The sequence below is a fragment of the Onychostoma macrolepis genome, chromosome 13, assembly GCF_012432095.1.
Source record: "Onychostoma macrolepis isolate SWU-2019 chromosome 13, ASM1243209v1, whole genome shotgun sequence".
NCBI lineage: Eukaryota > Metazoa > Chordata > Actinopteri > Cypriniformes > Cyprinidae > Onychostoma > Onychostoma macrolepis.
In genome coordinates, this window is record NC_081167.1 from 25070623 (window position 1) to 25081670 (window position 11048).

General features: G+C 38.8%; 1 protein-coding gene across 2 annotated transcripts in view; it reads right to left on the reverse strand.

Moving 5' to 3' along the window:
* Nucleotides 1-10937, reverse strand: part of loxl4 (lysyl oxidase-like 4) — a 29748-nt gene extending 18811 nt beyond the window's left edge. The window contains exons 1-6 of one of the 2 annotated variants that reach the window (XM_058795028.1): nt 10870-10894; nt 9562-9877; nt 7361-7686; nt 6739-6953; nt 438-476; nt 122-335 (exon numbers count right to left, since the gene is read on the reverse strand). In XM_058795028.1, coding sequence (XP_058651011.1) covers nt 122-335; nt 438-476; nt 6739-6953; nt 7361-7686; nt 9562-9856 — 1089 coding nt within the window. In that variant the 5' untranslated portion in view covers nt 9857-9877; nt 10870-10894. Of the gene's footprint in view, nt 1-121; nt 336-437; nt 477-6738; nt 6954-7360; nt 7687-9561 lie in introns of both variants that reach the window. The other variant, XM_058795027.1, reaches the window with a different exon arrangement.
* Nucleotides 10938-11048: the final 111 nt, after the last annotated feature.

Here is an 11048-nt window from a genome sequence, read left to right on the forward strand (position 1 = left end):
GACGAATGTGATTCTAGTAAATATTTGTGGTGCTTTTATTGATTGATTGATTTTTTTTTTTTCCATTTTGATTCATTAAAGCCATTCATTAACTGAATAACCAAAATGTTTTTAGGATTACCTCTGCAGGGTGAGGTGCCTGGGGTCTGCCAGAGGACATACGAGCAAACTGTGGTCCTGGGACACAGCGGGCCACAGCATGGCGACCGTTCTTACAGGGTCCGGGGCTTCGAGGGATTGACAGCTGGGCATGACACTCCGCCAGACTGGGCTCTGTGCCCAGACAATGTACTTTCTCAACCCAGAATCCCTTCTTCTTGGTCATCTGACTCAATCTAGGAGACATTATATGCATGTTAAGTGTTAAATTCAGAGTACAAGAAGATGCTCTGATGTGTGGTAAAGAAATATGTTTTAGTATAAGTGCCAAAGACAACCTGGTTGTTGAATCCTTGACTTTTTTATCCCATATTTTTCTGTAAACAAAAAAGAAGAACACTTTAAAAGTTGCAAAGAGCTTGGAAGGAATGTGCAATTTATGGTGCTGTTCCTCCAGACTGACCAGCAAAAATAACAATATTACACTGGCAATAAAACAATATAAATGTACAGAAAGCCATAGGCCAGATGAGGTTTTATCATTAGCAGGCAGTTAAAACTCACGGTTCCAGATCTTTATTACCATTTGTGTCTTTATTCAAGATAATGCAACAGTCAGCATTCCAAACTAGTTTCACCCATTTGCATTGCTTTTTTTTATAATAATAAAAATGTATGACCCGCAGACTAAGACATCAAAGAATACACACATATGTTTTAACTCAATCTACCACTAAACTGGCTTTCAAATATGTACATTCTATAAACAGATATTTCCACTGGCATGTTGGTATGCCAAAACGGGCACAGCAAGACTTCCCATAAAACAAACCCGAGACAAACTTATACTCAGAATGACAGCGAGACAAAGAGAGAGATCCACCCAAGAACACCTGCCCTCTATAACACACCTGTCATCACAGCGACACATGATATCATCACGGTCATCATCACCGTCTGTCCAGCTAAATGTGGTAGTTATGGAGGATTTAGCCTGGTAACCCATTGGATGTATGTTTAACACATTGCTCTTATTTTGCTGAATCTGTTTTTCTGACTGCACTCTCAAAATAGTTTATCAAATGGACTTTTAAAATAGGAAAATTAAATAAAAATTTAATCCAATCATTCTCCTGATGGAGCTGTCTTAACGAATGAATTTCAAATGAGAATATCAGTCAACAAAAAGAAAGCAAATTTAAATGCTGTGGAATCTCCAGTTTAATGACCTCATAAAATATTCTGGATGTTTCTACCATATGACACTCTGTAGCACAGTAACATTATAGCTGCAGAACTGCAGGCTAAAAATGATCATTTACAGCTGTCATGCCAATAAATAAACTTATTTGATGCATAAAATTTAAGGTTTTTTATTTGTACTTTATATTCCAGGTTGCTCTTTTATATATCAAACGTGCCGCTCTGAATGTGAAGAGATACTTCAGACAATACCAGTCTGTTTTTTCATTTGTTCTTACAGTTGCTGGCACTGAAATACCCACCTGCTCATGTAATTAGTCCAAGAGTTCCACCCTTGGTTTACTGCTGAACCAAGAAAACTTAATGATAGAGAGGGCTGGTCTGTTTGGAGACAACAATCATGCCACTGTTTTAAGCATTAGTCTATACACACACAAATCTTTCTCTCTCACTACATCTTACAAAACATGCTGTTTAAGCATTTATTAAGCAAAAGGCACTCTAATCTGTGATACAGTGTGAATATATATTCTAAATATATCTCTGACCAACCTCTGTAGTCATTACACAATATAGCTATTAAGGATATTATTTATAATAATAAATAAATAATAATGAAAAATTACATATATATTAAACATGCACATTTTATCAAAAGTTAGTGGACTTGAGACAACAGTGTTAGTATGGAAGGCATTTTCGCAAAATTATTTTACAAAAAAAAGTTGGAAAAGTTATATAGCCTTAGCAATTATTTCCTGGTTTGTGCTGGTCATATATATAGCCATTGCCTTTGATTAAGAAAAATGATTTTTGTCTCATCAATCACCACACCCAACACCCTGAACTTGATCACATTTTGCTGATTATAGTGTTCGACCCTCAAAGGTGATATTCAAACGGACTGAAAATATAAAAAGCTTAAAGCCTGCCATTAAATGACACTGAGCCAATTATCACAATACAAACTCCATAAACACACACAGTCTGACTGAGGCACTGCTTTCGACTGAAAGGACAGAATCAGACTCGCTAAAATATTGTATTTCATTTCGTTAGATGTTCGTCTAAGGATATCCGAGCCTAAATTGTGGCCTAAGTCTTTCAATTTCCTCGGTGACACAGACAGAGTGTGTCCTGCTGACACAGCAGCCAAAGGGCGCAGCTATAATTGTAATCTGCCTTTCCCTTACTCGCCAGAAACGTGGAAATCTTCTGAGTGACCCAACAGTTAATTACAGCATCTTCAGCGGAGGATCCAGAAGAAGCAGTGTCAGGGCGGGCCGGCTAGCGCTCCCTGAGACATGTGAGGGATCGCTACTGCCAAGTCTGCTGCTCTTTGGAGACTTAACAAAATGCACGTACGACATGGTGAGGTCAGGTGCTGGGCACGCTCACAGACGAGAAGGAGCCAAATGGAGATTCCCTAGGATGTAAGCCACGAAAGCCACAGCTAGCTCTATAAGCTCTAATTTGAGTTCAAACAGCATCTTTGAGTTTCTGTTTGCGGCATGTCCTTGAGTCATGCATAAACAAAAGCTTGCTTAGTTGTTCCTGTGACCTCAAGATTAGGATTCTCAAGGAAAAGGGCATAAAGTCTAAAAAGAGATAACATTAACCTGTCAACAGTCTTATCTGCTAGGTAAGAATCTTTTTTAAGAGCACAAAAACGTGGAAATTGCTCAACGCTCAAGCACATTTATCAGGACATATTGTTCTACAGCGGACACAAATCATAGAGGAATCATCAGCAGAAAGCATGTACAACACTTACAACACCCCAGCTCAAACCTTTGACTAAAAAAGCTAAGGGACCGCAGACCCATAAGATTAAGGTGGTGCTTTTTATAACGAGCACATGGGTCAACATGCCAGCACGGCCAAAGCCCATTCAGACGATGGGAATGAAATAGTTGTGCTGTGAGTGTGGTTATTCAAAAAATGCCTCTGAACCACAGCAGCCTTCTATAAGAGAAGTAAAAAATGAGGCAACAATGAAAAGGAAATAACAAAGGATAGCTAAATGCAGGTAGTAAGCCTGTTCCATTAGGCAACCAATTTCAAAGCAAACTAACTAACCTAAGAGAACCTGCTCACAGTTGGTTTCACTACTCAGCATGTTCATGAAATCAAAATGTGCTACAGACAGGCGTGTAAAGTAGGTAAATAGACAGCTCAGTAGGTAGTTAGGTAGAAATAAACATAGGTAGGCAAGTAGTTAAATAAATGTGTGATTAAAAAGGTGGGAAGGTATATAGATAAGTACAGTGGGGGGAAAAAGTATTTGATCCCCTGCTGATTTTGTACGTTTGTCCACTGACAAAGAAATGATCAGTCTATAATTTTAATGGTAGGTTTATTTGAACAATGAGAGACAGAATAACAAAAAAATTCAAACGCATTTCAAAAAAGTTATAAATTGTTTTGCATTTTAATGAGTATTTGATCCCCTATCAATCAGCAAGATATCCAGCTCCCAGGTGTCTTTTATACAGGTAAGGAGCTGAGATTAGGAGCACTCTCTTAAAGGGAGTGCTCCTAATCTCAGTTTGTTACCTGTATAAAAGACAATCTGTCCACAGAAGCAATCAATCAATCAGATTCTAAACTCTCCACCATGGCCAAGACCAAAGAGCTGTCCAAGGATGTCAGTGACAAGATGGTACACCAGGCTGGAATGGGCTACAAAACCATCACCAAGCAGCTTGGTGAGAAGGTGACAACAGTTGGTGCGATTTATCGCAATTGGAAGAAACACAAAATAACTGTCAATCTCCCTCGGTCTGGGGCTCCATGCAAGACCTCACCTCGTGGAGTTTCAATGATCATGAGAACGTGAGGAATCAGCCCAGAACTACACGGGATGATCTTGTCAATGATCTCAAGGCAGCTGGGACCATAGTCACCAAGAAAACAACTGTTAACACACTACGCCGTGAAGAACTGAAATCCTGCAGCGCCCGCAAGGTCCCCCTGCTCAAGAAAGCACATGTACAGGCCTGTCTGAAGTTTGTCAAAGATTCAGAAGAGAACTGGGTGAAAGTGTTGTGGTCAGATGAGACCAAAATCTTTGGCTGAGCTCTTCGAACTCAACTTGCCTTGTTTGGAGGAGGAGGAATGCTGCCTATGACCCCAAGAACACCATCCCCACCGTCAAACATGGAGGTGGAAACATTATGCTTTGGGGGTGTTTTTCTGCTAAGGGGACAGGACAACTGGACCACATCAAAGGGACGATGGACGGGGCCATGTACCATCAGGGCCAGGGCATTGAAGCCGGCCAAGGCAGTGAAAATGGGTTGTGGATGGGTATTCCAGCATGACAATGACCAAGGCACAAGGCCAAGGCAACAAAGGAGTGGCTCAAGAAGCAGCACATTAAGGGCTGGGCGATAACATCTCGTCAGTAAAGCCGGTTCCTTGATTAGCGGTAAATCTCCATCACCTGTTTTCAAATGGAGCGGCATTTCATACACGGAGCCATAGTTCACTGACAAGCTAGGCAATATCGCGTTCATTATCGAAGGCAATTCATCTGCGATAATGAACACGATATTGCGTAGCTTGTTGGTGATCTACGGCTTTACTGACGAGATGCGCATGCATGTCGCATGCGATATATCGCCCAGCCCTATCCTGGAGTGGCCTAGCCAGTCTCCAGACCTTAATCCCATAGAAAATCTTGCCAAATGTCAGCCTCAAAACCTTAATGACTTGGAGAGGATCTGCAAAGAGGAGTGGGACAAAATTCCTCCTGACTCTGAGATGTGTGCAAACCTGGTGGCCAACTACAAGAAACGTCTGAACTCTGTGACTGCCAACAAGGGTTTTGCCACCAAGTACCAAGTCATGTTTTGCGAAGGGGCCAAATACTTATTCCACTCATTAAAATACAAATCAATTTATAACTTTTTTTGAAATGCATTTTTCTGGATAAAAAAAAAAAAGGAATGGTAGGTACTGTATGCAAATGGGTTGATGCTGTACTTAGGTAGGTAAAGATGACAAATATGAGCACAAAATTGCTCTAAGAAAATAACTTTTCTAAATAGAGCAGGACTGGACCTTGTCATCTCTGATCCTGTATTTATGCTCTAGAATAGATATCTAAATACACATATTCTGTATCCTGTCTAAGCCACACTGCAAGAAGAATCTGTAGGCATCAAACTCCAGTAGACTTCAAAGCACAATAACTGCTATATGCATAAACCCATTAAAAAGATCTGAGGACGCAGCACACAACCTGCATAAATGCCTTTTTAGAATAATAGCCAAAGTCCAGAACCCCCAACAATAAACTGCTTTTTACATTATTGAAAGAACTGACCAAGTGAGACAACAACGACAGTACAGCTCAGTTGGGAACACTGTTCAGGGAAACATTCTGTGAGGAGGCAGGAGAAAGTCAAGGGTGACAATGTCAATAAAATCATTAAACCAAACCTGAAACTCTTCTTCTCCAACAACAGACACTTGGAAGGCTTTAAAACTGATGTCCCTTTCCAATAACAATCAGCAGGGATATTAGACTTCTCACTTAGACCTAAGCGTTCCGAGCAGACTGTTCATTTCAGTAACGCTGAGATCCAGATAGCATCAGTAGGTTTGAAAGATCTTTTAATCATTGGTTAAGTGTTTAGGTTTGTGAAAGGTGCATGGGGAACAAAGATAAGGAAAACAGATGTGCAATTCCAACCAAAAGAGTTGGATGAACCTTTCACTTTCTGCTATATGCAGAGACAAACATCTTCCATTGCTAAGACATGAACTTTGTCTACATAGAACATCATCATCACTACACCCTGTGTGGTCCAACAAACATAGCAAATCCAAAACAAACAAAAAGATAAAAAAAAAAAAAAAAAATTCTTTAGAAAGACAGGAGTATATGTCGGCTGAAAATTCAACTTTGCCATCACAGGCATAAATTACTTTTTTTTTTTTTTAAATATTAAAATAGAAAAATTGTAATAATGTTTTTACTGTATTTTTGATTAAATATAGCTTTAATAGTAAGTGTAAGCATGATTGTTCAAAAAAAGTTTTTTTGTTTTGTTTTTGTTTTAAACGATCCCACATTTTTTAACAGTAGCATTTAACATAGTTTCACCAGTATTTACCCTTATATAAACAGCATGTAAAAATAAAACTGTAGCTGGTTGATACAGTCCAGCTACATGTCAGCCAGACAGTCATTTCCTGTGCAAGTGGGCAGTTTTTGGCCAGAATCAGCTGCAGTCTGGACTGGATATTACGGTATATGTTGTTAGTTAAAACTCTGGGAGGCCCTGTACTAACGCAATGAAATTTAACAAAACTAACATCAGCCAATAACAGCGAATTAGTGCAAAATACTGGGTTTTAATATGATACTAATTCTCTCCAAAACCTCAGAGACTCATGCCAGTGCTCAATTTCATTAGAAGGACTCACTTGTAGGTGTTCATGTTGGGCTGCTCCGCGTCAGGAAAGCCAAGCATCCCACACACAACTCTGCTGCTGTTCAGACTCCAGCCTTTATCACACACCTGTCTCCATCTCCCAGCATGCTTTACTTCCACCACACCTTCCGTAACAAGAGTATGCTTCTTTGTAACCATCAAGACCGGCTTGAGGCGGACTTCCTCGATCTTCACCCTACTGGCAGACTAGAGGAAGATTGAAAACATTTTCTCATGAGCATAACCTGAAACTGTAATTGTTCACCCAAAAATGAAAAAGATCTGCCATTGTTTACCCTCATATTGTTCCAACCCCTGAGTTCTTTGTATATGTCATGAAATGGCATGTATATGTCATGTAAATGTTATTAAAATGGCAAAATATTACAATAAGAGCATGACAAAAGTGGTCAATTGCAGCTTATGCACTATATTCCAAGTCTTCAAGGAATATTATATGTTCCACAGCAGAAAGGAAGAAGTTTGGAAGGACATTAAGATGAGTAAACTCTTTATTTAAATGTTTAACTAAAACTAAATTTAAAGAAAATTGCACATTAGATGAATTATGCATGTATTAAAAGAATTTCAGATCTACTGCAATTTCTATTTACTGGATTATGAAACTGCTGTCTGGAGAATTGATCCCATCTGGTATGATCTTGGGAATGTCCGTTGCCTTGTCTGAGATGTGCAGGTGTCCTTGAACTGGAGTAAATGTCCTGCCAACGGTTTGAGGTGACTGCATTTGGCCTGAGAGAGATGGTGTGCCCTCTTCTGGTGACTCCAGGATGAACTTGGTCCAGCCTTCTCTCTGGACTGCAGACCACCCCGAGATCCTCAGAGTGCTTGCAGTCATGAACACCCCATCCGTTCGACTTGCAGTCTTTCAGAGTTTTCTCCGTTCCTTCACACCTCACATTATCCATCCAAATGGGGCCTGTGACAGATGTTAGAGGTTACAAAAGCACTGGAACAATAATAAAAAAAAACATCAGTTGTGTCTTAAAAGGGAAAATTCAGTCATTATTTATTCACCCTCATTTCAAACCGCAATGACCTTTACACGTTTCAGACTGATTCGGTTCTCAAGTTGGTTATAGGAATTGTTTACCCAAAAATTTTAATTTGCTGAAAATGTATTCATGCTCAAGTTATCCAAGATGTAAATGAATTTGCTTCTTCATTGGAACAGATTTAGAGAAATGTGCTCAGCAATGGATCCTCTGCAGTGAATGGGTGCCGTCAGAATGAGAGTCCACAGAGCTGATAAACACATCACAATAATCCACATGTAATGCACATGACTCCAGTGCATCAATTAACATCTTGTGAAGTGTAAAACTGCATGTTCGTAAGAAACAAATCAAGGCATTAATCCATAATCCATGATTATAATGCTTCTAAATTCCTCCAGTGAAAAAATCCATCCCCCATTGCCCTTTCAAATCCAAATCCAAATCAAAACATATTTGTTTAGAACGGTTTTGGACTGTTTTTACTTGTAAACAGTGGGTGACCTGTATTTTTCTCTCCTGATTCAGACACTAGAGAAAGCAATATGGATAGAGGACTTAGATTTTTGTCAGAAGCAATAGTTTGAAGTTACTAGCATCTTAATGATTGATTTGTTTATTACAAACATGCAGCTTTTCACCTCACAAGACATTAATTGATGGACTGGAGAAGTGTGGTGGATTATTCTGATGTCTTTATCAGCTGTTTGGATGCTCATTCTGACGGCACCCATTCACTGATCCGTTGGTGAGCAACTGATGTAATGCTAAATTTCTCCAAATCTTGAACTATTCTCTTAACGTTCAAGGAAAAGATTATCAATGAGTAATGACTTACAGTTTGGTCTGTTCATCACAGAGTTATTATGGGTTTGAAAGACTTGCAACACACAAGTTACATGGACCACTTTTAATACATTTATATGGTACTTTTTGTCATTCTTTAAGCTTAAAAGTTTCAGTCTCAAATCATTGTAACTGAATTTTTAAAAAGCTATCAGTATTAAAAGTTATTTTGTGTTCCACAGAAGAAAGTCATACAGGTTTAGAACAACGAGAGGATGAGTAAAAATGACAGAGTTTTTACAGGAACTGTTACTTTGAACAAGCCACTACCAGCTGCTCCATAAATATCATAAAAACACTTTTTTAAAGAAATGGTACATAATGCATATGTATAAAATTGAAGTCTGCAGACTTCATGTACACAATACTAGTTAAAATGGGACAGAAGCGTCTCCATCAAAAGCGTTACAGAAGAGCTCTGGTGAAGCTGTCTGAAGGGTTTGTTTTAGTTTTAATGACAGTGTTGTCTTGCCAACTAAGTGTTATACATGCTTTGGGTTAGTGGCTGTCTTTATAGCTGCCTTAAAGTGAAATTACAGGGAGCGATTTGGGCGATGTAAAGAACAGTAGCTCTGTGCACTTGCACTAGTGAGAAACAGCTATTTAAAACAGCAATGTGCCTTCTTACACAATTGTGCTCAAGTCTTTCACGTAATCCACAGTTAAACGTGAAAATAACAGAGATTAAAACTCCTAAACCTCAGCTATTCAGATAGCAACTCTTTCAAATACTTAAAGGAATAGTTCACCCAAAAACATTTTTGGAGCTTGATGGCCCTCGGTTCAATTTCATTTATCAAAACGAGCAGCACAGACATTCTGCTAAACGTCTCCCAAAGAAAGTAAGTCACACAGGTTTGGAACAAAATCAAGGTAAGTAAATGAGGATAGATGAGGGTGATAAAAGATTCATAAGTCACAGTTCATGTATTTTAACAGAGACATTCACTCACCTTCTCCCTCTCCGTACTTGGCACTGTGCGCCCATGTTATGCCACTTTGGAAACCCAGTTCCCTGCAAACCACATTAGCGAGTTTAATATTGACCTCATCGTCGCATACGGTACCCCACGTCCCGTTGTGCAGGACTTCAACTCGTCCCTCATTTTCTCTGTGGCCGAAACCTGCCAGTCGCACTTTGGCAGCAGGAGCTCGCCTTGAGCGGCCTGGCGATTCGGGACGTGCGTCCATGCACACAAAGAGGAGAGCAAAGAGAAGAACACAATTGGGACAGACGGCCCGAATCATGATTGCACAGAGGTGAGGCTTCTGCAATACAATACAAAATGTGTCAATGTTACAAAATGAACTACAAAATGAAATTACCAGTATTTTTTTAAGTTGCATTGAGTAGGTTACAGAGATCAATTAAGCAGGTCATGTGATCTCAAAATGGCAGCCTCCATGAGGTGACCCACTGCAAGTGAAATAAAATAGCCTCTTTATCTGTTTATCTGGACATACTTAGCAAAAATACTTTTTAAAGAAAAGGTTAAAAAAAATTAGCAGAATATTAAATAGCGCCATTAAAAAGATAAAGTGGAAAGACTTTTTTTTTCTTTCTTTTTTTTTATAAATCTAACAGGGTCCCACATTATACAATATTTATATTATAATAAAATTACATTTATAACAATATTTTGCATAAAGACAATTAAGTCTATTTAAAGATTCTTGTTTTTTTTTTTTTTAATTATGACTTTACCTACACAATTAAATTACATTACATTATTAAATTAAATTTAAATTTAAACTAAATCCAAAATTTAATTTCTGGCTTCGTTTATATGACCCAGACATTGTCTGAGCAGGTTTTTGTGAGGTTCACCCATTCAGATTTGTGCATATTGCATTAGAGCACGTGATGGATGGAAGAAAAGTTTAGTAGAGGTATGATAACAGGAAAATTAAACAGGAAAGTAAAAATTAAGAAAAACAAGGGTCTACTGTTTGTGCGCATAAATAGCAACATGATTATATAAGTATCCAACAACAAACAGGAATAACTACCTATTATTTCACCATCTCTATGTGGAGACACATATTTAGAGATACAAACAGATATCAATGTATATACTGTTTTTATAATGTATTTCACCACATCCCACATCCATTTATTCATAAACCAATAAATAAAACCCATTATGACATAAAGCATGCACTAGAAGAGAAGGAGAGAGACAGAGAGCACACGTTTAAGAATATCATTAGGAACCCAAGCAGATAAAGAGCACCAGTGAGTTAAGTCAAATTTCACTCACCTGGCAGCCACACGTAAGTCACGTCAGTCACGGACTGAAGGAAAATGAATGAAGGAGAGAGTTGAACATACACTCTTTCCCTCTCCTCCCCCTCCCTCTCTCTCCCTCCATCACTTCTACATCCCTCCCACACATCTCTCCATCTTTATCTTAACGCGTTTCACATCAATGCAGATGCA